We start from the raw sequence: 24848 nt of genomic DNA on the forward strand, positions 1-24848 counted from the left end.
ATATGACGATTTTTTTAAAATGAAAACTTGTATTTTTTTGTTACATATTCTTGTTGTTGGTTTCAATTAAATTATCCTACGAAATTTATAATTTATTTAATTCAGGCGTCTATGATTCTTAAATTTAAAATTGAAGAGGTAGGGTACGTGATGAGTGAATGCACGTGTTTCGGTTTCGTGTGTGCATGTAACGCAATGGTTGCGCACACCACTCTAGTCAAACTCACACTTATAATATGTACATGATGTGCATATTGCTAATTAACATGTGCAATATATACTACATATATGCGTATATAAAAATAGAAAATTCATGTATTGTTTTAAAAAACTCTTGTGGGATCAGCTACAACAAACAATTGGGGTACCCATTTAAGAAAGTCAAAATGACCTTATCATATGTCCTTTAATATGCCGATCAAGGTCAAACCAATAGAGCCTTCCGATAGATTGTTAAAAGTGCTAAAAACATTCATTAATTAGTTTTGTTATCCTAAAACACTTAATATTCGAGATATTCGACTATTTCCAGAAGTTTCAATTATTTTGAATTCCTTGTGTAAAAATGCCTGATAAAACTACTTTTTTCATTCATTTGTATTCATTTTAACATCAACAGATGTTTAGACCGATGATTTTTAAATATAAAAATTTGACAGAAATCATATGAGAAGTTGCTAAAGAATTATATTCAGGGATAATAGCTATACTTGCATCATCAAGAAAAAACATTGCGTGTATATGTAAGCTCATCAATTTTATCAGATAATTAATCTTGCCTTGTAATGTTAAAAAAACTACATGCAGGGTTCATAAAAAGTCTTCGAGCAATAAAATACCTCGAAAACGATAAGTTTTTGAACAAAATATTTCATACAAAAGTTTAAGAAATTAAATTAATTTATATCTACCGGTTTCATAAATTTGACCTTGTACACAGTAGGAATTGATTCGAGTGTGATGCAGCTAGCTTCACTCAATATTTTAGCATGAAAAAATTGATATACTATACTATAGATAAACTACACACTAATCAATTTCCCTCAGTGTATATGTATATCCTTATAAAGGATACATGAAATTCATCATATAATTATTTTTTTAATGGAAATCCATAAGTTTTATTGTATATTCTAGCAGTCTATTTCAAGAGCTTTTTAAAACCCTATATTAATATACTATTGAATCCACAGATTTACAAGATATTTTAATTAAAAACTGTAAATAAGTGTAAGTTGGCTAAAAGTGGTGTGCGCAACTGCTAAGCATACACACACGTGTATTCGTTTACCTTAATATTCTAAATTCAAATGAGAATATATCAGAAACGCTTAAATTAAATGGTACAATTGCATAGTTTTTTCGAAAGATCTGAAGATCAGTTACCAAAATATCCAACAAAAAATATTTTCTTCCATTTAAAAAACTCAAAGTGACCTTCACGTATCCTTCATAAGGAAATACAGGGTCAAACTTATCGGACTAGTAAATTGATTATTACAAGTTTTATGACTTTTGTACGAAATATCTTTTTGATAAACTTTTCGTTTTCGAAATATTTTATCGTTCGAAGACTCTTTGAGAGATTTGTATAAATTATGGTTTTGTAAAATATTACATTCCTTTCTGTTAATGATAGTTTCTTAATTTAATATGTATAAACTACATATATAACTATAGATGGATTTTCCTATCGCAATTATTATAGTACAGAACTAATCCGTACGCAATTCAAGAGTTACATACGATTTTCACAATAATTTTCAAGTATCGAATCACATAAGAAAACCGCTATAGTTTACATCAAGAAATCCAGTGATCCTTTGGAAATATTTTATTGTCAGAGTGCATGAATGTGTACCAAGTATTATTCAGCTTATCTCATATATCAGCAACTGATAAACTGCAACGGTAATTGTTGGCTGTCTTTAGAATTCCGTTGATCATGTAATTGCTTCATACATAGGTTTATACCAATGTTAAATTTTACGTGACTATTTGTACGAAATAGTTGTTTCTACTTAAATTAGTTTGTAAGACTTATTATTCTTCTTGAGTTGGATATCGCTAATGTTAATTTAAAGGATGCGTTGGGTATATAATATATATGATATCCTTTATTAGTGCATATTATTGTAATAAGTGTCCTACTTCAATAATTTATTGCACCAGTACAGCAGTGTATTGAAAAAGAACAGGTCTAAAATAAGCTTTTTCATTATCTTGTAGTATGATTAAATTTTAAATGGAATGATGACTTATAAATACATGATGTAATCTTAAGTAAAAACAATGTATAAATGCAGGTTACTAGAAAGGAAGCAGCGAAGGCCGTGGAGGCTGTGCAAAAGTAGTATGGTGAAACTCTACAACAGTTTCCTGATACAAAAGGACCTTGAATGCTCTTTTGTCAAGTGTTATCTAATCGGGATCGATTTAACCTCTATTATAATTTGCCTACATATATATATATATATATATATATATATTTTCTAGAGCAAATATCTTGCATACGCATTATTTCATTCTCCTATCTTTCTGAAGGACGGGTTAATAAACTTAGCCTTGCTCGACTAGAAACCTGCGTAAACGATCACGGGATCGCCCCCCTTTAGTGGATATAGACAAGGGAAAATGTAATATTTATGAAGGACAAAAATTTGATTTAAAAAGTCTGTATTGAAGTACATATAATTACTAAAAATTAATTGTCGAATGTACTTTTAGTCTTTGCTACTTTCGATTAAATGTATAAAGGTTTCGTTCAGATTCTCTGCTTTTGAAAGTAAAACTTTCAGATGACTTAGCATATTTCAATAACTCATGCGCATGACTATATAAAAAATATACCTCTTATCAGTCATTGATAATATGTAGCTTTTGGTAAATAAGCTTGTTTCTTACTTCGATGACACGCTAAGGGATATTAGCGTAGTTCGAATTGTTTCGGTAAACTTCTCACCCATCGAATAATTTATTAAAAAATATTAATTATACTAGACAATACTTTTGTGCAGTTAGTTGGTTATTAAATAATAAATCTTCGCTTGCTACATTATCTAAAAAGAATTAATGTAAGCAAGCCTATATTTTCCTAATCATATTACTTTAGAATCTAATAAAGTTACCATAAGTGAAATATAATACAAAATTTAATTCCTTTTAGAAGAGATGGTATCTAAGTTTGATAAGTTTGTGTACTTGTAAATAAAAGTGTCAATAATGCTGGCTCAGATAAATCTCTCTTATACTTTTGCACCATATCCTGAATTTTTAATCTTCTGCGTACGTGAGGTGGGTGGTAACTGTAAAACGACAATAATAAAACTTTAATGTTAAGTTAGACTTAAATGAGAAATTTACCTGTCATTGTCAAGCCTTTTTCGGCGACCCATATTGAGCGTTGTTTGACGGACAAGCGAACCAAGTACTCTCCTAGAAACTATCATTCCATCAACTAATGGTGTGGCTAGATTAATTCTTGCTACTGGTCCTTGCAGCTTAACTCTCATTAAACCATTTGCTAGTGATTGAAGAAATATCACTTGTACGTCGGATGCAGATGGGTGTATTGTTCTAGAAGTTTCAAGCCCCGTGTCCGTACAAGACAACAAATCTCCTGAAATAATAAAGACCATTGAAATTTGTAATCTACAAAAATTAATGATCATTAATACTATCGATAATAAATCTTATACCGATTGGAAATTGAATATGATCTTCCAAGCTTTCGAGCCAGACTATCATAATTTTTGAGTCAGTTTGTATAGGTAAGGTATGTTTTGTTGTCCTTCTTGGCTTAATAGGATCTGTGCTGGATGAACTGGAAGGTCCTGATCCTATTACACTTGATGCCTGTTTGCTATCTAAATCTAACGACATTGCCCTCATGCTTTGACCACTCTGTTGTGAATTGAACGTTCTGTTAGTCTCGCTAATACTTCTTTCGAACCATGCTGGAAAAGGTTAAATAATTAAATTTATTTGAAAAAGGTAGTTATATGATTTGAAATGATTTTGATTTTACTTGGAGTATTACTAGTATCGCTACTGTAACTAGTTTCGTCCAATGAATCCGAAGCTGTCATAACTAAAGGCTGAGTTGGAACTACAAAAGCTATTTCCGAACTAGCATCAGCCCAGTATAGAACATGGGTGTCACCATTGTACAAAGCTCCACCATGATCACTTCGTGCCGGTTGGGGTATATTTGTTTGTGGAGTTACACGCCAAGAGGTAGAAATATGTCCGGTCCAGCCGGCATGTGTCGATACCGATACTGGCCAACCAACAGAGGATAAAAGCTCCAAAAAACTTGGCGAAACATTATCTTCATGTAACTATTTAAAAACAATACAATGAATATATAAAATTCCTTATTTAAATAAAACAATATATATATACATGTTAGAGTAACTAGTAAGCTTACCACGTTCGATAAAATTTCTGATGCTGTTTTCTGACCAGCTTTTACATAAAAAATATGGGCCGTATCACACGTTCGTGGACTAATATTATCCAAAGTATCCAAGTCTGAGCAGAATCCGGGGATAGTAGGGTCGAGTGCTATGAGGCCGTTACCTGGAGATTCAACATTATTTTTTGGCTCCATACTCAAAAAACCGAAATGGCTTAGAAACAATCGAGCTGTTTGAAACTCGTGACAAATTTGGGGAGGAGCGCATTCATCAATCTTGTCATCTGTATTTAAATCGACAGAAATATTTTGCTTTTGTTCTAAAATTATTTGACGTTCAAGTAACTGCGACAAAACCTGATGTTCGTTTCTTACTCCTTCATTATCGTTCATGACTGCTTCGAGACTTGGTATAGATTCGTCCCTGTTACACAGAATAAATATTATTCTTTTTTCATACCGGATAAAAAAAAATATATATAGGTAAAAAATACTCAATATTTGTATGATTCTCAAGCATTGCAAATAGACAATTGCTTGTCGCTAAATAATTAGTGGCGTCAATTATAAGTATACAAAAAAAAAATGCGTTTTCTACCTTTTCGATTCTCTCCAAAACTACTCAGTCTACAGCATGTTATAGCACTGAGTATTCAAAAAGTTTTAAAATAAGTTATTTTAAACATTTTTTCTAAATAACAATAATTATTCATTTTGAGTGCAATCCTTAAAAGTTTATTGTTTATTGTACTGTAATGCATTTAAATAGTTTTTTCGTCTTCCTATCTTGTTGAATACTGTAACCCGAACAGTTTTGAAGACCATCGAGAAAAACTGGAGACGCAACTGAATATAAGTTTCACAGATACTAATTACTTAGTGATTTGCAAATTAAAAAAAATCTGTTAGTGCTTGTTGAAACTCTACATTACATAATCATTCAATTTTTAGAACATTTTTGACTTTTTGTTTAGTTTGGTCTTTGAGAGAAAAATAGCATACACTTTGCAATGAGGAATCTTCTCTACGTTATCAGGGAAAAATCTCGGCTTATAATCCATTCGTGGAGCAGGTTCTGCCAGTGGTAAAGGTCGACCAGGATTCACATTAGCACTCCTTACATTAGATCTATGACGAGGAAGATGCCGAAGTTGCATAGTCCAAGCATGTCTACCAAACGGACCACGTACTAATAAGGTAACTGTTGGATGAGGATCTTGATCATTTCCCAGAGGCTCTTCCAACAAAGCTAACATTGTTGCATTTTCTGCCACAAAGTATCGAAATCGCTTTACAGCTGCTTGCTTAGCTACGTGACCACCAGTCCAACTATTACAATGTTTTAATAAGGAAACTTCGTCCAATAAAGACGAAAGTGATTGGGCTCCACATGCACTTGGAAAATAGCCAACCTAAGAGAAGCAACATTAACTTAATCAGAAAATTTAACTAATATAATTATTAAATATTTTTTTTTTTAATATGACTACAGTTACAAACCTGTTCTAAAATTATCGTAAGAAGAGCGTCTGCTGCATCTCTGACACGCATTGAAGCTGGTTTTAACTCTTTCTCATCTTTCATTTTAATAGGCTCGCCCGGTTTACCTATGCTTTTTGTACCCGATACACCCAGCTCTACAACCTCCAGCACAGTGGTCAAACAATCTTTGTCCTGTAATAATTGTGGGTGAGCTGTTAACCAAGCTGTCAAGCAGCTAAATGCAGCTACTATGGAAGAGTGCAGATCTTTCGAATGTGCTGGCGGTGGACGCCAACATTGATTTGCTATGTAATCGCAAAGCCATTTGACCGCCCGTTTACATTCCAGTGCATCTAAAGAATTTAAGATAATTATAATTAATTTGTACAAATTTCATAAAATCACTACTTCTTAATATAAGTTATAATGTTTAACCTGTAAGTTTCCTTGCTGCATAAAATTTAATTCACTTAATAAATTGACGATTCTAATAACTATTTTGCTAAATTGATTTTCCAAAATTATAATAACGGTTAATATTTAAATTGCCTCAGAGAAGGGATACAAGAATGTTTATCTCCTGAACCATAAGAGAACTAAACTGTTTGCAGAAAACCTTTCACGAATGCTAATGGAAAAAAATCAAAGCCTGCAGAAAAAATCGGTATCTCTTACAGTTAGGGAAATAAATTAATTCTTACGTTCAAGCTTTAAAGTTTTCGAAGTATTACTCTAAATATCTCACCTGTTTCACGTATTTTTGTACGAGCCAAGCCTGACAACATTTCAAGCGCTGCTAAAGATACATTCAAATCATTTTTCCACGATGAGATCAATCTATGACAAACTAAATAAGTAGCTCGCACGAAAAGCGCGTGAGCTGAATCTGAAATTCATAATGTTCAATATTATTAAAGTATTAAATATTTGCTACACAGTATTGGTCAAGTTAAGCCAATGATCGTTCACTAATATTAAAAAAAGCTTTCTTACAAAATTGTTGCACGACAGGGAAATGACGATAAAAAAAATATTTGTTATTTATATTTACCAAATAGCGGGAAAAATGCAGTAGATAAATGAAGTTTAAGTATAAAACTTTACCCCCCCCCCCCCCCGCTCACAATAAATAAGACTTTTATTTACCAAATACAACGCCTTCCTCTTGTAGGGTTGCAATATCAGATGTATCACTGAATGAACGCTGGTCACTGGATATGCTTATTTGACTGGTGGAATCACTGGTGACTATCAAGCGATGATTTGACGGTACAAGGATGAATGCAGAACAGAACACAATTTATAATAAAAATAGGAAACACTTTACATAAGCATGTAAAAAGCAAATAAAGTGATAGATGAAATTTTATAGCATTATGCTTAAACATTGCAAATCTACCGAGTACTCGTACTGAGTTATACGTAAATAACTTATTAATTCCTATCAATGATAAACAGTTTAGGATACAAAAGCATTCTTTAAAATTGATTTAGAACGTGTAATATCAATTATATATAAGTAAAACTAATCAATGTGTAACCCAGAACAACTATTCGATTGTTTTTTTCTTTATTAAAAGACAATAGGCTTCATTTTTATATGAAAAAAAAAAAAAACAAACCTGACGATAATAAATTGGTGGTAGTATCATTTACTATTACATCAGGTTGAGTCACTTGCTCTACTTCTTCTGCTGCGGCTGCGTCTTGCACACTTAATAAAAGACCACCTAAAAAATTTTTGTTTTATAAAATTCGACAGATAATATTTACCTAGTATGAAACAAAAAATCCTAAAACCTAAAAGCATATGAGTATTCAATGAATCAGATTCAACTTGTAATGCGTTTATTAATAAGTTCATGAGCCTTGATTTTAATTGTGAAAAGGTAATCAGGTTTTTCTCAGCACCAATATTGGAGAAATTGGGTAATTCTTTAATAGTGAGATTCTAAAAGAAAGAAAACTAATTGAATATTTGGATTACTTAGAATAGAATCGTCTGCTAAATACATTTATGGTACTACACCTGAAAATGTAATGGTAAGGCAAGCATAGATAGTAATAAATGTATCGATGCTCTTCTCAAATCAGTTTTGTTTACAATATTCGATTTTAGTTTTAAATCCTTCTCAGGAAGTACAAGTTCCAAAGCAGATAATATAGTTGGCACTAAAACTTGCACACCATTGAGATCTAATCTAAATAGATCTCCTGAATTTAAAAGAATACTTGCTAAAGTCTCATCACACGTTCGCGTCTAAAAAATAATTAAAGTAATTTATCGTAAAATATATAATTCATTTTTAGATAAAAATTTAATTTCTTACTTCATCAATTTTAAGACCATGATACATTGCTTGGTAGAATCGAGCGAGGTACACAGGTAAAATTTCTTCTCCAGTTTTTTTTGCGCAGAAAATTCTACAAAGAGCACCAAGAGCTTCAGCTCTTCCAGACTCATAACGATCTATACCTAATGTTAATGGAATTTCATTTGTTGGCTCCTGTAATGAGCTAGGACCTTCAACGAGTACCGAAGAAGGGCGCTTTGAGGCTCCTGATGGTTCTAGAAGCAATTAATTAATTTTAAAACGGTTATCTTTATCGCGCAAGATATTTTACTGGAGACCTCATACGTGGTAAGGTTTGTGACCATCCGTCAGTTCCTATAAAAGCAGCTTCAAAAAGCCACTCTCCAAAAAGATGTAGTATACTATTACATTTTGGTCTCCCTAGAGCTAGCGGTGGTCTAACGTCTTGACCAAGAGAAGTCATAGCTGAAACAATTATCGAATAAAAGATATATAAGAAATGATAAATAAATCATTTAATAATGATACTTACATGTTGTACTCGACGCAGAAGACGGACCAGAATTAGCTATTAACATTGGTGGAGTACTGGAAACTCTGCTTGTAGTTAGTCCTATTAGAGAGGCCTTTGGAATGCCTGTATAAAAAGTTTGTACTGAATTATTAAAATACAATAAATTTTACAATGATAAATTTAAAATATGGCTTAGGTAAAGGTGCTGTGTCAAGATAGAGTAGAAATGAAATGTTTGTGCTGATACCCTTAGTGACGGCAGAGGGTGTGACGCTGAAACTTTTCGCAAGTCTGCGTTGCGTTGGTGGTGTAGGGGACGGTTGAGTCTGGTCCTTACTGCTCGATTTATCCCACCCAACACCCCCACCTCCCATACTAACCATTCCAGCGCCTGTGTTGGATACGCAACATTCTTCCCAGCAGCAAGACTGTGAAATTCCTAAAACAATTGGAACTACATGCAACCGCCACCCATGGATAAAAAAGCTGATAAGCAAAAATCTGTGCCAATATTAAGGTAATTCTACAGTGCAAACCCATAGTGTTTACATGTTTGTACAAATATCTGTTGCTTTAATCCTTGAAAAAAAAAATATAGCTTACCCAAAAATGCATCCACTTGTCCAGCAACTCCTTTTATGGCTTTCAAAAATATTTGAGGTAATCCTTGCAAGCATGGATGCTGACAAGGATCAATAACATTTGGACTTGCAATGGCATACTGAAAAAATGCTTGGGTTTGGGAGACCACAGCTGGCCTGCATAAATCAACAGGATCACCGATTGTTCGTAATAATCTATACCACGCTTGTGCGACTGCTTCATCTGACATAGTTGGTGGTACAAGTTGTAAATCTTCGTCACCTATAAAATATACTTTTACTATGATATCTTTTATTAGCCAATATTGGAATGACTTTTATAAGGCCACTAACTTATTCTGAGTTCCGGAAATGTCGGTCCATACATAATTTGCAAAAGTTTTGCTGTTAACGCCAAACAAACACGATTCCATTGTTCGACCAATGCTAATCTGTGGCGCCAACGTAAACACGATTCTCTTAAAGTACGCCACAGGGGCGGCGATGGAAAATTTCGTTCACACGCTACTAGCCATACCTGGAAATCATATAAAGATATATATAATAATGTGTAGTAATTGTAAATAAATCTGAAAAAACTATATATATATATATATATATATAATTCAGACCTCTAATAGTACTCCTAATACTCTTTCACACAATTGTTCTCCAGCATCTTCTCTTGTTGCTGGAGGAGCAAGAAGGGCATCATTAATACCAATAAGGAAAAGTAGTAGACTTTCCCATGTTTCTCTTTCTAAAGTTGTAGATCCCCTTGCTATTTGCTGTAAGGTTCTAAGAACTCTGTGGCAAAGTACAGCTTGTCTATTTATAGTATCTGTTCCTAAAATCAATAAAAGAAATCAATTTGTTAAATTTTACTAAAAACAAATATGATTGGCCAAAAATCAGCAATACCTTAAAAGAAGTAATAAAAAAAACTAAGGAATAAATTACCTAGATCCTGATACAAAAATGGCCAGACTATGAAAAGAAAAAAGATTATAAAGAGAGTTAGCTGTGCATATATTACATTTGTGATAGATTAATTTAAAAGTATATTGCTGATAAATACTGTGCACTGTTATTAAGTTGTTAATTGAGGGAATATGATAAAATAATGATGAACTAGTACCTTCTCCTTTTCTTGGAACAAACAAATTATGCAAGTGGCTTATAATTTTTCTTGCATAAAAATTTGGATCTTCTATGATTGGTCTGGGTACAGAAATTTTTGGAGTAGAATATAATGCTGATAGCCATTCACAGTATATATTAACACAGTCTCTAAGAGTGTCATGCTCGGCTAGAGGTAGAGAGAGTCCATAGCAGATAACTTCCATACACCATTGAACCTCCTTGTCAGTATTTAATGAGCTAGGCTCTGCAGCTTGGGTAATGCCAAGATTTCCAGCAAGAACACGAATTAATGGTAATACAAATTCTCTTCCTGCTGCAGGTGAGAACTTTTCAAGAACACTTTGGCTGTCCTCAGAACCTTGCTGGACCAATGCGGTCAAAGAAGCCCATTCTGAATACATTCCTCCTTGGGAATCCTAATTAATTTACAAGGCATCGTAATTTATTGTACATAAATATTTAAATTATATTAATTAAAGCAATATATTACCTTCAAATTAACTCTATTAAATACGCCTAAATTCATAGATTTATGTACACTTTAACGTTTTGAGGTATGATAATTTTAATACTAAATAGCATAAGCTCAGTTTTATTTTACAAAGGTTTATATTAAAGTCTCCAAGGCATATATATTATATGCAATCATATAATTGCTGTACAACATAAAGCAGCTGCTATTTTATGCTGCAATGATCGATATACGGACGAAATTAAATGCTACACTTGTGCGTAATTGTTAAAAATATTAAGAATGATGTAAAATAACGACAGGCATGACAGGATTGACAGGTAATGTCGTGAGAAAGTCAGTCATATTTGACATTTCGATCTGAGATATACATTATTGGTCTCTCCCTATCTCTCCTAAAAGTGCGATGATAACCGATGCAATGTCAGATGTTTCAACGGAATGCAAACCGTAAACGCGAAGTCGCAAAGGTCGGAATACTCGGAGTTATAAAATACACTTTATATTTTTGTCGACTTCTTTTTTTAACAATTTGCCTTCCGACTAAACAGCAACCATACGAACATCTATTATTTACCACTCCGATTATGTAGATATGAAAAGCGTTTTGAGGTTACAAAACATATGTTGACTTAACAGCCAGTGCCACCACTGCCACCTGCAACTTTTATTTTGAAATCAAGCGATCTATCAAAACCTCTAATGGGAAGCGGGAGGAAAATTGTGTATTTGTATGTGTGTATGCCAATGCAGTGTTTGCAACAGTGTGTATGCAGTGCAATATGCAAGCTGATGCAATGTGAATACTGAAACGTAGTGCGTGCGTGGTGCGCTGTGCGGCTATAGCCTATAGCCGCTTTACACTGCGAAGGGGTTAAATGTCCTGAAATAATAAGAAAACAGAACGAATTAAATGTTATGACATAAAAATAACATTTATTTACAATACAGGTTATATAAAGCTTTAAAAATCATCTAGATAAATTACAATTCAGTAAATTAACATTCATTTTTTTAAAGAGATATATATATATATCAATTAATTTTTAAAAATATACTATATTACAAAACAATTTAATTCACATTGTATATAAAATATTCAAAGATAAACATAACAACAGCCCTGGTCTGTTGAGTAAACTATATAAGTGATTCTTGCGATCACTAAATTAAGCACAAGAGTGCTGCTGGCCCTTATCCTGAATTAGGTATCCACTTGGGCATACCAGTCAGGTGTGGGATTTGAGCTGGATTGACCAGATTTATATATACGGTACCGGATCATGCAGCAAGGTACGGCATATTAGTTGAAAGAGTGTTAAACGTAATGAAAAGTATCTTCTATACTCTGCTATACTCCTTCCTTCAACAGTCAACCAATGTGTCGTGTCGTGCCGTGCCGTGCTGGTCCGGTGACTCCGGTGCCGTATATTATAAATCGGCCTTTGTCCCCTTCGTCCACAGGGTCTGACTCTGACGCAGATCGAGCGGAATTGAAACGTCAGTGACAGAGGAGCCAAAAAAAAGCACAGATCAATTGTTCAGCTTTTAAAATTATAAATATTATAAATAATATATCAATCAATATTTATAATTTTAGAAGCTGACAAATAAGTATATGCTTTTTATTTGGCTCCTCTGACACTGATGTTTCAAGCCGACTCGATCTGCGACAGGCCCTATGCGGCTGTGCCGCCCTATGGGCGAAGGGGACGAACAAGTTTCACCTGACTGGTGTGTACCAGTGTGTATTGTGTGACGTGTGTAGCCGGTTACCCAATTCAGGATAAAGGCGAGCATTCTTGTGCTTAACAGTTAACAGTGATCGCAAGAATCACCTATAACTACTCAACAGACTATGGCTGTTGCTATTTTTTCATCTTTGAATATTTAATATACAATGTAAATGAAATTGTTTTGTAATGTAGTATATTCTTAAAAAAATATATACAATATCTAAAAAAATGAATGTTAATTTACTGAATTGTAATTTATCTAGATAATTTTTTAAGCTTTATATAATCTGTAAAATAAATAAATGTTATTTTTATTTTATAACGTTCTTTCATTCTGTTTTCTTATTAGTTAAGGTATAGAACACCTTTGCAATATTTATAAAGCAGCTATCGCTATAGCCGCACCACGTTCCAGTAATCCAGTATTCACTTGGTTGAGTTCGGTAAATGAACTCTTGTATTTAGTATATACATATATGTATGTATGTATGTACACTGTGCCAAATTGATTCTTGGACGTTTCAACTAACTTCAATCCATGCTTCTCTGACCTATCCGCCTATACCTCTGCAGTAATTTTCCTTTCGTCTCTGGTATTGGTCGTATAGGCTACAGAAGTACAGAGAGAATTTAGCTGAAATGCCCACGAATCAATTTAATCAATTTGGCACAGTGTACTTATACGAATAGGTTAGGAGAAGAAGAGGAAGATCAACCGAAAGATAATGCTAAATAAATAAAACTCCTCAAGTATCTCCATCACAAATCAATCATTTATAAATTAAATAAGGACGATACAAAATTATGGGTTCTGACCATACACATAGACGATGGAGTCATCTGAGAAAAGTTTTAGAACGATCAGGCCCATTTTGCCGACCCGATTTTGAGCCATCACCGGATACTTTGCAATTCCTTTTGGAAAACTGTAAAATACTTGTAATTGGAGCAGGTGGTTTAGGATGCGAGCTCCTTAAGGATTTAGCATTAATGGGTTTTAGGCAAATTCACGTTATTGACATGGACACAGTAGAACTATCTAATCTTAATAGGTAATTTTGTTATCATTTATATCAGTTAACATTATGAGATCTTTGATACTTCCTAATTTGATGTTTTCTTAAAAACAGACAATTTTTATTTCGCCATAAAGATATTGGCGCATACAAGGCTGAAGTAGCTGCAAAATTTGTTAATAATAGAATTCCAGGTTGCAATGTAGTTCCTCATTGCTGCAAAATACAATGCAAGGATGAAAGTTTTTATCAACAATTTCATATGATAGTATGTGGATTAGATTCAATAATTGCTAGAAGGTGGATCAATGGAATGCTATTATCTCTATTGAATTATGAAGATGGTGAATTGGACCGTAGTACTATTATTCCAATGATAGATGGTGGAACTGAGGGTTTTAAAGGAAATGCAAGAGTTATTTTACCTGGTCTTACGGCTTGTATAGAATGTACTTTAGACTTGTATCCCCCCCAGGTATAGAATGAATTTCCTCACAACTTTTCATTTCTGAATGTAGGAAAATTATAAAAATTTATTTTTGTACTAGATAACATACCCCTTGTGCACTATAGCAAATACACCACGCTTGCCAGAGCATTGTATAGAATATGTAAAAATAATCCAATGGCCAAAAGAAAATCCATTTGAAAGTGCTATTGATGGTGATGATCCTCAACACATAAATTGGATATTTGAAAAATCTAATGAAAGAGCTGTACAATTTGGTATACAAGGCTTAACATATCGACTTGTTCAAGGTGTCGTAAAAAATATTATTCCTGCTGTGGCTTCTACAAATGCTGTCATTGCAGCAGCTTGTGCCACTGAAGCCTTTAAGCTTGCTAGCAGTTGTAGCGCCTCCCTTAATAATTATATGGTAACTGGTTTGATTTTCCATAATCAAAATTTCTCTTTATCATTTTCATGTAATAAATAGGAATTCAACTTTTTAAAGGTACTAAATAATCTTGATGGAGTTTATACTTATACATATGAGGCAGAAAAAAAAGAAGATTGCATGGCTTGTAGCCAGATTCGAAAAGAGCTACAAATTTCTGATTCAAAGTGCAAATTAAAAGATTTAATTGAATTACTATGTGAAAGACCAGATATGCAGATGAAAAATCCTGGCCTCACAGCAACTATTGATGGTAGAAACAAAACTCTTTATATGCAAACTGTACCCAGTATAGAAGAGAAAACTCGTGAAAATTTATCGAAATCATTAATTGAACTTGGATTATACGACGGATGTGAAATTAATGTCGCTGATATAACTACACCTAATGCTATTCTTTTAAAAATTAAATTTCCAGAAAATGATGTAGAAATGTCACAAATATAACTTATTTTGTTAAAATTTTATATGTTCCTCATATTATCAAAGACATTTATGAATACAATTAAATTATTTTTCATATGTGAAAGACACAAGTAATTATTTGTCTTAAGTGCTATTTCAACTACTATTGCGTATAATTAAAACATCAAATTAAATGATTGAATGCTTTCAGTATCAGTCAAATCAGGTATTCATTTATTGTTACCCTGTATTATGGTACTATTTTATATACTTGAGCGAATACGAACTTTGATTAGGAGAGGACGAAAAGCAATGCAAGATAATTTCGGCCAAGCTTTGTTTGACAAGCATAAATGGTAACAAAAATGTCCACACAAATGGGAAATTTCTTAAAATAGATGTAATAAATAGCTAGCCATTATTCCATGAAATTAATATCGTCGTATGTTCTACTGTTCGATCTGCTTTAATAATATTATTGCTGATCAATGTTAATTAAAATTTGTATACATTTGGCTCTTTGGTTAGGGTTTATTTAACAAAATGGTTTATTAGATTGATATTTTATCATTTATGCAAAGTTCCATTTCATCGACATTAACATTAATTCCTTTTATACAATTTTTTAATTAGTTGCTGTATGTCACAATAATTTTTAAGTCTATCGTTTTATATTTAATTTTATTATGCAATCAACTCTATCAAATAGTTGAAAAAATTGATCAAAAATCTCTTACATATTTTTAACAAGCTAATTTACTAGATTTTTTCATTTATGTAAATTTCTTTCACCGTTACAGTAAAGAAGGTTGCCGCTTCAAAATCTGGTTTTTCGTCAAAAGCAGTATACATATGCGTATGCACGTATGTAGTGACTTAAGTCTGTATGTATACGGTATATAAAATTTTTTTATGTATACAGATAATATGTGACTCTTGATTCGCATCATAAGACATAGTTTTCAAAAAAACAAAATCCAGAGGAAAAAAGTTATGTAGAAGCATTATGCAAAATCTCTTTATCGAGATGTTTTTCGAATTTATAGTGTCATGTCCGTTAAAAAAATAATCTTGTATAAAAACTGAAATGTCAATACATTTTTACAGCACATTATAGTTATAATTGTATATGATACGGAGAAAAACTCGACAATTTATCGAGTATAAAGGTTGTATGAGCTAAAATGAGATGATATATTTATAAAAACGGCAGCGACAGTGCGGTGTATAAATCAAAAGAATTTGCAATTGACTTCCTTATGAATTTAACTATAAGACTTTCCAAAAGTTTCTAGTTTTAATTGTTACAACACAAAGTAATAAAATAATAAGCGGATGAAGTAGACCGGTCATGTTTAATAATATGCGGCGTTAGGCCTTGGCATCGACCTCCATTGCTACCTCTGTAACCGCCTTCTCTGCCTTCTTTTTCTTCTTCTTAGCAGATTTGGGATTCGCCGAGGTACACAAGAGTGTCTACGAATGGAAAATTATACCAACATAAAAAAAATTCTCATCCAGTCACATTTTAATAATACATACCTTAAGCTCAGGATCTTCCACTACTCTCTCAGATTGAAACACATCTAGATCAAACGGTATACCAGTTATTTTATGAGGTCCATTTGGCATCAATAGTACTGTGAATTTGAATTGTGCAACAAACTCATTTGGTTTTTCATATAGTACCTACAACAATTTTAAAAATCTGCTTAAAGCCATGTTCAACTAAGTAAGATTACTAAATAATTACTTGGAATGGTTCTATCAGCCTATGGTTCACACACTCAACTACAGCCATTTTTGCCTTTTTCTCATCTTCAAAACTACGCAGGTTAAAAGGCATAAGGCCATGTTTATGCGTTACTTCCGAATAAAACATACGAGAAGCCTTTAATTTTAATTGATAAGTCTCCTCAGTTTTCTTGTAAATAGTGACGCGTGTGTCTTGCTCCCGACCAACACCTTCGCCCGTGCTGACTAAAACATCCATGGCATAAACCTAAAAAAAAAATTTTTTATTTAACAGCTTCAATGCAAAATGATTTAATTTCTGTAGATCTACCTCATGTGTTTCAAGGGTGAATTTTTCATGCTCCTTTTTTTGAGCATCATTTGGATTTTGTATGATTGTTTTTTCTCCATCAATTTTAAATTGCTTTAATTGATGGCTAAGCATACCTTCAATTGGCTTACAACCATAAGCATCACAAATTTTTTCAACAGTACCAGTAATTACATACGTCTAGAAAAGAACCAAACAGTAGTAAACTTTATTGAACAAATAGTAAATAATTTAACTCAAAAAAAAAATAATTACCTCAGTGTCAGGCTTTAATAACCTTAAAGCTGCCTGTGAAGCATAATGAGCTGCTAGTACTACATCAGCTTTTTTTCCAGTAACTTTTTTTTCTGTTGAAGAGCTTACAATAATGGTATGGGCTACAACTGCTATAAATCCATCTATGTGAGCTCCCAAATCCCTATGGGTCAAAAATAATAATGACAATAAGCTTTTCTTTACAATGGCATTAAAGAAATATAAAAATATATATATATTTAGCTTACACTTTAACCATATCATCATCCTTTAAGATTAAATCTGGTTCACTAGCAATAGGAGAGAAATGGCAAATGCAATTATTAACAGATATGCAAGTAGGAAAAGCAACGCCCTTTTTCATTTCCTTTTCTTTTTTAAAAACTTTACCAGTCTCTTCTAACAAGAGCTTATCACCAAGCTCACAGATTTCTCTCACGGATGCTCCAGTAATACATTTGTCTAAGACTTGTTTCAACACTCCTGAAATAACAATCAGGATTCTAAGAACAAAGCATAAGCAATAATAAAATAAAAAAATGTGAAAATTTCATGTAACATTATTTATGTAAATATATACATTATAATATGAATTATTCTATATATAATGTAGGAATCAAATTTATAATTATAGCAAAAGTGCAGGAGGAGCAATATTAATTAAAAAAAATAAAAATTGTGAAGCATAAGAAAATTCATAGATTTAAATGCATTAAAATTTGCTGGTAAGGCATAGACGCTAAATATAAATAACAGCGAAGGAGTAAGGGTGAAGCAGATAAAGCATGGTAAATACGTATTTATTAAAAGAAGGACTCAATTCACATAAGTTCCAAAAAGAAGTGAGCTGAAAAAAAGCCTTAGGTTTTTTGTTTTCTGACAACAAGAGGTTGAACATAATAATTTTAATAATTAAAGAATCCACATGGCGTGGAAGAGAGAGAGAGAAAGAGAGAGAGAGCAGAACAACCTCCCCGGCATTGGCGCGCAACCAGGCACATTCCATATGGCCAGGAGTAAAGGAATATTGTAAAAATAGTACGGCATGTTAAGGTGAGGGAACTAATTTTGAGGTTGTAACCTCGACAGGTCTATTACTCGTTGTTTTCTTACGGTTTACAATTTCGCCGGCCATTTTATACTTGGTGACAACCAAGTCTTCGGCGATGGTCTTCTCGGGCTCCTCTTTGTCCGCCATGTCTTTCTGCAGCACACTTATTGAATAGTTACTACCTCTTACTGGGCTTACTATACTACTACTACGCTACAAACAGGACTACTACAATTACAATAGAGAATAGGTTACAACAGATTACAGTTATACCACGGCTGCTATAGCCAACTTTACACGGTTACACTATAATGCTGTCTGTTACAAAAAATTATAACGTTATAACTATGGAGGTTATAACCAACAGTGTCACGTGACTCTAGATAACTGTTTAGTTAACTCGTTGCTCGCCTGCGCGCGACTGATCTCGCGGGACTCGCTAGTCACTAGAGTTCTGTATATAAATAGATATGAAAGCTGTTAGTTGTACAGAAAAAGACGTAATTGCTTAAGATTGTCGCAATGACAAAACGTGCGTCCAACAGTAACTTGATTTCTTTTCTCTGCTTTAGAGCTAACACCACAGTAACCACACACTCTCCGATAAGAAATGTAGAGAGAGATGGAAAAAGGGAACTGACGGGCTAACGCGAACGGGCACTATTACGAACCAAAGCCCCGATCCCGGTCCCCGGATTACGGATTACAGTTATTTACAGACAGATTACGATATGCCACTTAATGTAGTATAGTTTGTGTTACGGGAACTATGTCTTGTTAAACTAGCACAGTATAGTTCTCTCGTCATATGATCTATACATACTACACTACATATAAAAGAGCCAGTTTTTCACATAATGGAAAAATTATGTTTGGCCAAAATGATAAACTGTGATAAATTCCATTCAATTCCATGCTTTACCGTACAGATAAATTTACCACTAAAGACGTTTTAATGACCATACAGAATTGTCCCAGTTCATGGCGTTCAAGCATAAATTCATGTGTTATGCTTGTATGGTTCGGCAACCCAGGGCATCCGGCGGCCCGAGACCTTGATTTGATTACTTGGATTGGTGGTATTGGTGGCATTGGTGCCGTCAGTCCACAATTCCACATGGCACACTCTGTTTAATTCTGACTTAAGGTTAACCAATCATATAAGTTTATAAATGGTTCAGTTCTCGGATTGGTTAATTTTTAGTCAAATGTCAAAGTGAAAATTTGTCATGTAAAGTCCACTGTCCACCTAAACGGTCCCCCCACCCCAGTCCCAAGCTCCGTATGATTCTAGCTTTACCAGGCTTTAACTGTTTAACGTGCTCCATTACTCTCTGTGATACCAAGTGATACACGACTGATTATAAGCAAGTAGGTATATAATTGCAAAACGTAAACACAGCGAATTAAGCAACTTAAACATTTATGACATAGGGGTATCTGTTTTTTCTAGACTTCATATATTGGATTTATTTGTTATACAAAAAAAATGGTATGTACTCAACCTTATTTCGTATTTGCAATTTTTCATGTTGAAAATAAGATAACCTTGGTTGTATCACTAATAACTTTTAGGATGTCTTTCTAATGATCAGGAGAAAAAATACAACAATATTTACTGATGCCAAAGACAATACAACAGTTCTTGAATTGAAAAAAATGATAGAAGGTATATAATTTATTTGTTACTATTATTATTGAATGAGACTCAGCACACAAAACAATTTCTAATTTCTAGGTATATTAAAAATACCACCTTCTAATCAACAATTGTTTAACAAAGATAATACTTTAATGAATGACAACAAGTTTTTATCTGATTATGGGTTAACATCTGTTACTGCGAAAGCTCAATGTCCTGGATTAGTAGGATTAGCAATACGCCAAGAAAATGGTCAATTTGAAGCTCTTGAAATGACTCCATTTTCTTTACCACCTGATTTACCTGATGTTATGAAATCTCCAGAAACCAATGGTCAAGAACCATTGATCAGCCCTTAAAATTTAAACCTCTTAAAAGAATCATGTATTGTTTGCTATAAATTTTGTAATTATTACATTTCCATTGAAAAAATTTGATAAATATTTCAATTATTTCAAAATTATAATTTTTTTAATCATGTTTGTGAAAGCTATTGCAGTCTCCTTTTGATATAAACAATTAAATTTTTGTTGAAAACAAAAATTTATCTTTCATCTGTAACTAGGAATTAAGTATTGCAGTTGTTAAATTAAAATGAACAATTATAGCTATTGTGATTTGATAAAATTTTTACTTAAAAAGTAAAAGCACTTAACCCCATTTTTTTGTATCAAAAGTTTTATATTTAGTTTTGTTGTGGAACTTATCAAGATACACTACCCTCTTAAACAATAAAAACTAAGAAACATATTGAAAACTTCATCTAAGAGAAATACATATTTTTGTTTCACTATTTATAGTTTTTGTTTACGTATAAAATGAAAACAAATTTTTATTGCTCTAAATTTCTATTTTTTTATTTTCTAAGCTTATCTTTTTCTTACTAAAACAACTGTCAATAAAATTACTGTAAATATTTTTTTTTCCAGGCACATAATGACCTCCTTCATGTATAAATAGCTTTTTCTCAATAAATAAGTCACCTAATTTTTTTGACATATCTGTAACAGAAACAATTATAATATTTAGTAAATAGCAAATGACCTTTACCAAGTATTATTTAACCTGTAGGTATAATTTTATCTGTTTCGCCATAAATAAACAGACATGGTAAATTGATGTTCTCCTCATAGTATACCTTATGCGGCTTACATAATGATTCAAATCCTGATATGATGATTACAAAATCAAATCTAGCTGACAGCACTAAAAAATATAACTTATCACATTAAAATGAAAATTTTTGTACAAATAAAGATTGTACATTTTTTCTGTTGCATTGCACACAAAATGGTTGTAAATGCTGCTCCTTGTGAAAAACCAATAATACCATCGAAAGGACCATGATCTTGGAATGCCTTCTCTATTACAGCAATGCTATCTTCAAATCCTACAGCTAAGTTACTTGGTTCAGTTGCTTTAAATGTGTGATTGCTGGTATTAAACCACCAACCATATCCTATTGTATAATAATATATAATAGAAATACATTTTTCTTTTTTCCTCATTGAAAAGTATATTTTACCTGCACTATCTGAACATTCTTCAGTTGATTCCTTTTGGCTCTCATCTAATGGTACCAAATGTGGTGCATTTATAAATGTGAAGTCTACTTTATTTTTAAATGATTTCCTTAGAGAACCAAGTTTTCCTCTAAAAATCATATCAGACTGTCGGTATCCATGAATTGCTAAAATCTAAAGTATATATCTATATATATTTAATCTGACTTTTAATTGCAGGGAAAAATAGATCTTTTTTTTTTACTAAATTTTTAAATTACTGTAATTTACATTTACCTGTAACCTTAAGTTTCCTGCTGTAGTCATGATTGATTTAAAATTTCGTCAAATTTCCGAAAACCTGCTTTACTATACCAATCTCTGATTACTGTATGTACCTTATACACACACAGGCACCCACACAAGCAGTTAACATAAATCAGATTAGGAGTTATAAGTTTAGGATTAGGATAGGTTACAAATGATAAAACTTAATAACCTGATCCTGCGCGTACATGATGCGCATAATTGCATTATAGGCTATCGGAAAAGCATTAATTTTCTTGTATATATAGTAACGGTAATAATTTTATTATTTCAGGTTGAAAAACAATTAATTCATACAGACGAATTTAAATCTAAAATTAATTCAGTTCCAGGATACTTTGGTAAATTAAGACCATAACTAATAACTAATTTTTCAGGAATAAAACGTCCTCCCAAAAAATGAAATTTTCCTTTAAAATATTGAGCACATTTTTTTGGCGCAGTTAAAGATATGAGCATCTCTGGGGAAATACCACCTTCTGTGGGTGGTCCTTTCTCAACATCCCAGCCAGAAGGAATATCTATACTACATATAGGTGTAACTGTATGTTTTAATGCATTCACAATAGGAATAAAATTTTCTCTCACAGGTGGTTTAAAACTAAAACCAAATAATGCATCAATAACCAAATGATATTCATCCAAATTTTTGACATCTGGAGCACTGTCCAATATTGGAATATTATTTTCTACACATTGATGCAAAAGATTCTGATATAAGTTACTGTTGGTTCTCTTAGGGTAATAAATCTCTGGTGAAAACCCAAACATTTTTAAATGTCTTACGCATACTAATCCATCTCCACCATTGTTTCCTGGGCCACAACATAATAAAACTTTATTACATTTTGACGAATAACAATTACTAATGGCAATGGCACAGCTTTGCCCAGCAAGCTCCATTAATTGATCAACACTGAATTTATATTTCTCAAACAATTCTTTATCAACATTGATAGCTTCTGTTTGATTCAGGAACTTGACCATCCTGCTATAATTATGTTTTCTCACTGTAGGGAAAGTAGTGATGTTTAAAATTTTCCACAAGTACCTCATCAGTAAATCACTATACATACATAAGTACAGCAGAGGTAAATGCAGAACAATTGAAAACAGCTGATATTCAATTGTACGTAATGGACTAATAATTTAGTAAACAATCTTATGAACCCTTGCTGCACACTTGATCAATACTCACATTTTAAGTTCCTTTGAAATACAAACCACTGATTATGCAACTACAAAAAAAAACGCATACAATTCAGTACTTTTGTAGTATAACCAAATAATGTATTTTTTCTACAAATATTGTTCATGATTACGTACAAATTCTTATGTAAATTAGTTAAAGAAAAGTAAATTAAAAAGACGAGATGAACTTCTTTGTTGTTTATATTGGTATTCTGTGGTTCTTATTTAAGTCGGGCGAACCGATATTTTTTTTTTTATTTGTATACGAAATATAATGATACGGTAGTTGGTAACGGAAGAGGTATTTCACAGAATTTCACTTGTCGCCAGCACGTATAGTAATGCACAGAATGCTTTTATATCAGTATCCAATCCAACGAGAAAAAGACATTTGAGTCAAATTAGGGTATTTATAAATAATAAGTTATATATATAGTTTAACAATTTTAAAATCAGGTGAAACCACTTTATATTTACTTAATAATTAGATAATTGAAAAGATTAAATATTTATTTATAGTACTTGGATTATTTACAACAGCAGCCTACAGTCTCTTAATTGACTTAAACGTACTAGCCCAAGTATGTACATGGCCCCATGCGCTCCTTGCAACTGTCTAAAGAAGTAATTTTACCATATTTAATTTTTGTCTAAGTAATTGTAACTATTAGAAAAATGTCGCGAGTGCAAAGTAGAAGAATTCCCGAATCAGAGCCGAGAATTGATTACGTCCAGTGTGATGGATTGGTGGTTATGAAAATGGTTAAACATTGCCATGAAGAGTCGACAAGCAATATGGAGGTAGCTCAGGGTGCTTTGCTTGGCCTAGTCGTGCAAAATCGGCTAGAAATTACCAATTGCTTCCCATTCCCTAAAAATGACGAGATAATGGATGAAGAAGAATATCAACTTGCTATGATGCGCAGACTAAGATGGTTGGTTTTTATCTTAAATTCATAAGTTCTTGGATGTTTAAGATACATTTTAATAATCAGTTTCTTATAATCTTTAGGGTTAATGTGGATCATTTTCATGTTGGCTGGTACCAGAGTGCAGATGTAGGCAATTTCTTAAATCTTTCTTTGTTGGAATCTCAATATCATTATCAGACCTCTATAGAAGAATCAGTAGTACTTATTTATGATACAGCAAAGTCTGCGAGAGGATTTTTAACACTGAAAGCATACAGATTGACTCCACAAGCGATTCAAATGTATAAAGAAGGAGAATTTACACCTGAAGCACTGCGCACTCTGAAAATTGGATATGAGTCACTATTTGTTGAAATTCCAGTTGTAATAAAAAATAGTAATTTAACCAATATCATGATGTCTGAACTGGATGAAATGATTCCTGAGGAAGAAGGAACTAAATATTTAGATTTGGGAACTGCCACAGTTTTAGAAAATCAGCTTCGTTGTTTGATGGATCGTGTTGATGAATTGAATCAAGAAGCTATGAAATTCAATAGGTATCAACAGTTAGTAGTCAGGCAACAACAGGATAAAAACAGGCTTTTGGCAAAGAGAGCTCAAGAAAATGCAGCAAGAGCTGCCAAAGATGAACCACCACTTCCTGAAGAGGATATTAACAAGTTGATTCGCCCATTACCTGTGCCACCAAGATTAAATCCAATGATTGTTGCTGGACAAATTAACACCTATAGTGAACATATTTCACAGTTTTGTGCTCAAAGCTTAGCAAAATTATATATAACACAAAGTCTACAAAATGCAAAAGATTCAAAGTCGTGTAATTAAATTATATAATTACAATGAAAGTTTGATATACAATTTTAAAATACAAAACACCATCTGTAAACAATTTCTTTGCTT

General features: G+C 32.7%; 6 protein-coding genes across 18 annotated transcripts; 3 read left to right on the forward strand and 3 right to left on the reverse strand.

Moving 5' to 3' along the window:
• Positions 1-704: 704 nt before the first annotated feature.
• LOC136783261 (ral GTPase-activating protein subunit beta) lies at positions 705-11658 on the reverse strand. 4 transcript variants are annotated; one of them, XM_066743270.1, is made up of 23 exons: positions 10943-11658; positions 10448-10868; positions 10270-10296; positions 9942-10156; positions 9664-9847; positions 9332-9592; positions 8976-9167; positions 8747-8851; positions 8539-8679; positions 8230-8468; positions 7929-8159; positions 7700-7850; positions 7522-7629; positions 7046-7147; positions 6645-6785; positions 6335-6349; positions 5918-6252; positions 5420-5829; positions 4430-4841; positions 4028-4340; positions 3699-3956; positions 3364-3619; positions 705-3305 (listed from the first exon to the last, which is right to left on the reverse strand). In XM_066743270.1, the coding sequence occupies exons 1-23, from the start codon at positions 10976-10978 to the stop codon at positions 3179-3181; spliced, it is 4680 nt and encodes a 1559-aa protein (XP_066599367.1). In that variant the 5' UTR covers positions 10979-11658; the 3' UTR covers positions 705-3178. The 4 variants fall into 4 exon arrangements, with proteins under 4 accessions (XP_066599367.1, XP_066599370.1, XP_066599368.1 ...); XM_066743273.1 differs by lacking the exon at positions 10270-10296; XM_066743271.1 differs by lacking the exon at positions 6335-6349 and having other exon boundaries at positions 706-3305; positions 10943-11652.
• A 102-nt stretch (positions 11659-11760) lies between these two features.
• On the forward strand, positions 11761-15063 carry Uba3 (Ubiquitin-like activating enzyme 3). Of its 6 annotated transcripts, XM_066743394.1 has the most exons (6): positions 11761-11875; positions 13010-13138; positions 13334-13712; positions 13791-14151; positions 14225-14554; positions 14633-15063. In XM_066743394.1, exons 3-6 carry the CDS (start codon positions 13465-13467, stop codon positions 15020-15022), a joined length of 1329 nt encoding a protein of 442 aa, XP_066599491.1. In that variant the 5' UTR covers positions 11761-11875; positions 13010-13138; positions 13334-13464; the 3' UTR covers positions 15023-15063. The 6 variants fall into 6 exon arrangements, with proteins under 6 accessions (XP_066599491.1, XP_066599489.1, XP_066599486.1 ...); XM_066743392.1 differs by having other exon boundaries at positions 11766-13138; positions 13351-13712; XM_066743389.1 differs by having other exon boundaries at positions 11766-13103.
• A 193-nt stretch (positions 15064-15256) lies between these two features.
• On the reverse strand, positions 15257-19062 carry LOC136783320 (proliferation-associated protein 2G4). The gene is made up of 7 exons (XM_066743404.1): positions 18414-19062; positions 17549-17783; positions 17301-17463; positions 17046-17225; positions 16734-16982; positions 16523-16669; positions 15257-16456 (listed from the first exon to the last, which is right to left on the reverse strand). Exons 1-7 carry the CDS (start codon positions 18496-18498, stop codon positions 16352-16354), a joined length of 1164 nt encoding a protein of 387 aa, XP_066599501.1. The 5' UTR covers positions 18499-19062; the 3' UTR covers positions 15257-16351.
• A 412-nt stretch (positions 19063-19474) lies between these two features.
• On the forward strand, positions 19475-20583 carry EloB (elongin B). Of its 3 annotated transcripts, none has more exons than XM_066743463.1 (4): positions 19475-19726; positions 19805-19843; positions 19927-20020; positions 20090-20583. In XM_066743463.1, exons 2-4 carry the CDS (start codon positions 19841-19843, stop codon positions 20350-20352), a joined length of 360 nt encoding a protein of 119 aa, XP_066599560.1. In that variant the 5' UTR covers positions 19475-19726; positions 19805-19840; the 3' UTR covers positions 20353-20583. The 3 variants fall into 3 exon arrangements, with proteins under 3 accessions (XP_066599560.1, XP_066599559.1, XP_066599558.1); XM_066743462.1 differs by having other exon boundaries at positions 19476-19722; positions 19786-19843; XM_066743461.1 differs by having other exon boundaries at positions 19478-19722.
• Positions 20584-20681: 98 nt separating this feature from the next.
• LOC136783336 (esterase OVCA2) lies at positions 20682-23285 on the reverse strand. 3 transcript variants are annotated; one of them, XM_066743431.1, is made up of 5 exons: positions 21793-22078; positions 21519-21690; positions 21258-21452; positions 21059-21199; positions 20682-20994 (listed from the first exon to the last, which is right to left on the reverse strand). In XM_066743431.1, the coding sequence occupies exons 1-5, from the start codon at positions 21820-21822 to the stop codon at positions 20834-20836; spliced, it is 699 nt and encodes a 232-aa protein (XP_066599528.1). In that variant the 5' UTR covers positions 21823-22078; the 3' UTR covers positions 20682-20833. The 3 variants fall into 3 exon arrangements, 1 of the variants encoding a protein (XP_066599528.1); XR_010824249.1 differs by lacking the exons at positions 20682-20994; positions 21059-21199; positions 21258-21452 and adding exons at positions 22899-23060; positions 23149-23285 and having other exon boundaries at positions 21518-21646; positions 21793-22832; XR_010824248.1 differs by lacking the exons at positions 20682-20994; positions 21059-21199; positions 21258-21452 and adding an exon at positions 23149-23285 and having other exon boundaries at positions 21518-21646; positions 21793-23060.
• Positions 23286-23547: 262 nt separating this feature from the next.
• On the forward strand, positions 23548-24841 carry eIF3h (eukaryotic translation initiation factor 3 subunit h). Its single transcript, XM_066743417.1, has 2 exons — positions 23548-23948; positions 24026-24841. Exons 1-2 carry the CDS (start codon positions 23689-23691, stop codon positions 24771-24773), a joined length of 1008 nt encoding a protein of 335 aa, XP_066599514.1. The 5' UTR covers positions 23548-23688; the 3' UTR covers positions 24774-24841.
• Positions 24842-24848: the final 7 nt, after the last annotated feature.

Source organism: Prorops nasuta, unplaced genomic scaffold, assembly GCF_024137725.1.
Source record: "Prorops nasuta isolate Cenicafe-Biocafe unplaced genomic scaffold, Cenicafe_Pnas_1.2 PNAS00033, whole genome shotgun sequence".
Classification (NCBI taxonomy): Eukaryota; Metazoa; Arthropoda; class Insecta; order Hymenoptera; family Bethylidae; genus Prorops; species Prorops nasuta.

Excerpts from the sequence above, each read along its gene's own strand:
- LOC136783261 (XM_066743270.1), bottom strand. The coding sequence starts at position 10,978 with ATGAATTTAGGCGTATTTAATAGAGTTAATTTGAAG. Across the intron at positions 8,680-8,746 it reads TTCTGCGTCGAGTACAACAT|CTATGACTTCTCTTGGTCAA; the intron begins GTAAGTATCATT and ends TAATTGTTTCAG. Across the intron at positions 3,620-3,698 it reads TCATATTCAATTTCCAATCG|GAGATTTGTTGTCTTGTACG; the intron begins GTATAAGATTTA and ends TTATTATTTCAG.
- Uba3 (XM_066743394.1), top strand. The coding sequence starts at position 13,465 with ATGGGTTCTGACCATACACATAGACGATGGAGTCATCTGAGAAAAGTT. Across the intron at positions 13,713-13,790 it reads GAACTATCTAATCTTAATAG|ACAATTTTTATTTCGCCATA; the intron begins GTAATTTTGTTA and ends TCTTAAAAACAG. Across the intron at positions 14,555-14,632 it reads CCTCCCTTAATAATTATATG|GTACTAAATAATCTTGATGG; the intron begins GTAACTGGTTTG and ends AACTTTTTAAAG.
- LOC136783320 (XM_066743404.1), bottom strand. The coding sequence starts at position 18,498 with ATGGCGGACAAAGAGGAGCCCGAGAAGACCATCGCCGAAGACTTGGTT. Across the intron at positions 17,784-18,413 it reads GGCCGGCGAAATTGTAAACC|GAGTGTTGAAACAAGTCTTA; the intron begins GTAAGAAAACAA and ends TTGTTATTTCAG. Across the intron at positions 16,983-17,045 it reads TCACCCTTGAAACACATGAG|GTTTATGCCATGGATGTTTT; the intron begins GTAGATCTACAG and ends TTTTTTTTTTAG.
- EloB (XM_066743463.1), top strand. Across the intron at positions 20,021-20,089 it reads ATTGAAAAAAATGATAGAAG|GTATATTAAAAATACCACCT; the intron begins GTATATAATTTA and ends TCTAATTTCTAG.
- LOC136783336 (XM_066743431.1), bottom strand. The coding sequence starts at position 21,822 with ATGACTACAGCAGGAAACTTAAGGTTACAG. Across the intron at positions 21,453-21,518 it reads AGAATGTTCAGATAGTGCAG|GATATGGTTGGTGGTTTAAT; the intron begins GTAAAATATACT and ends ATTATACAATAG. Across the intron at positions 21,200-21,257 it reads TGCAATGCAACAGAAAAAAT|TGCTGTCAGCTAGATTTGAT; the intron begins GTACAATCTTTA and ends TATATTTTTTAG.
- eIF3h (XM_066743417.1), top strand. The coding sequence starts at position 23,689 with ATGTCGCGAGTGCAAAGTAGAAGAATTCCCGAATCAGAGCCGAGAATT. Across the intron at positions 23,949-24,025 it reads ATGATGCGCAGACTAAGATG|GGTTAATGTGGATCATTTTC; the intron begins GTTGGTTTTTAT and ends TATAATCTTTAG.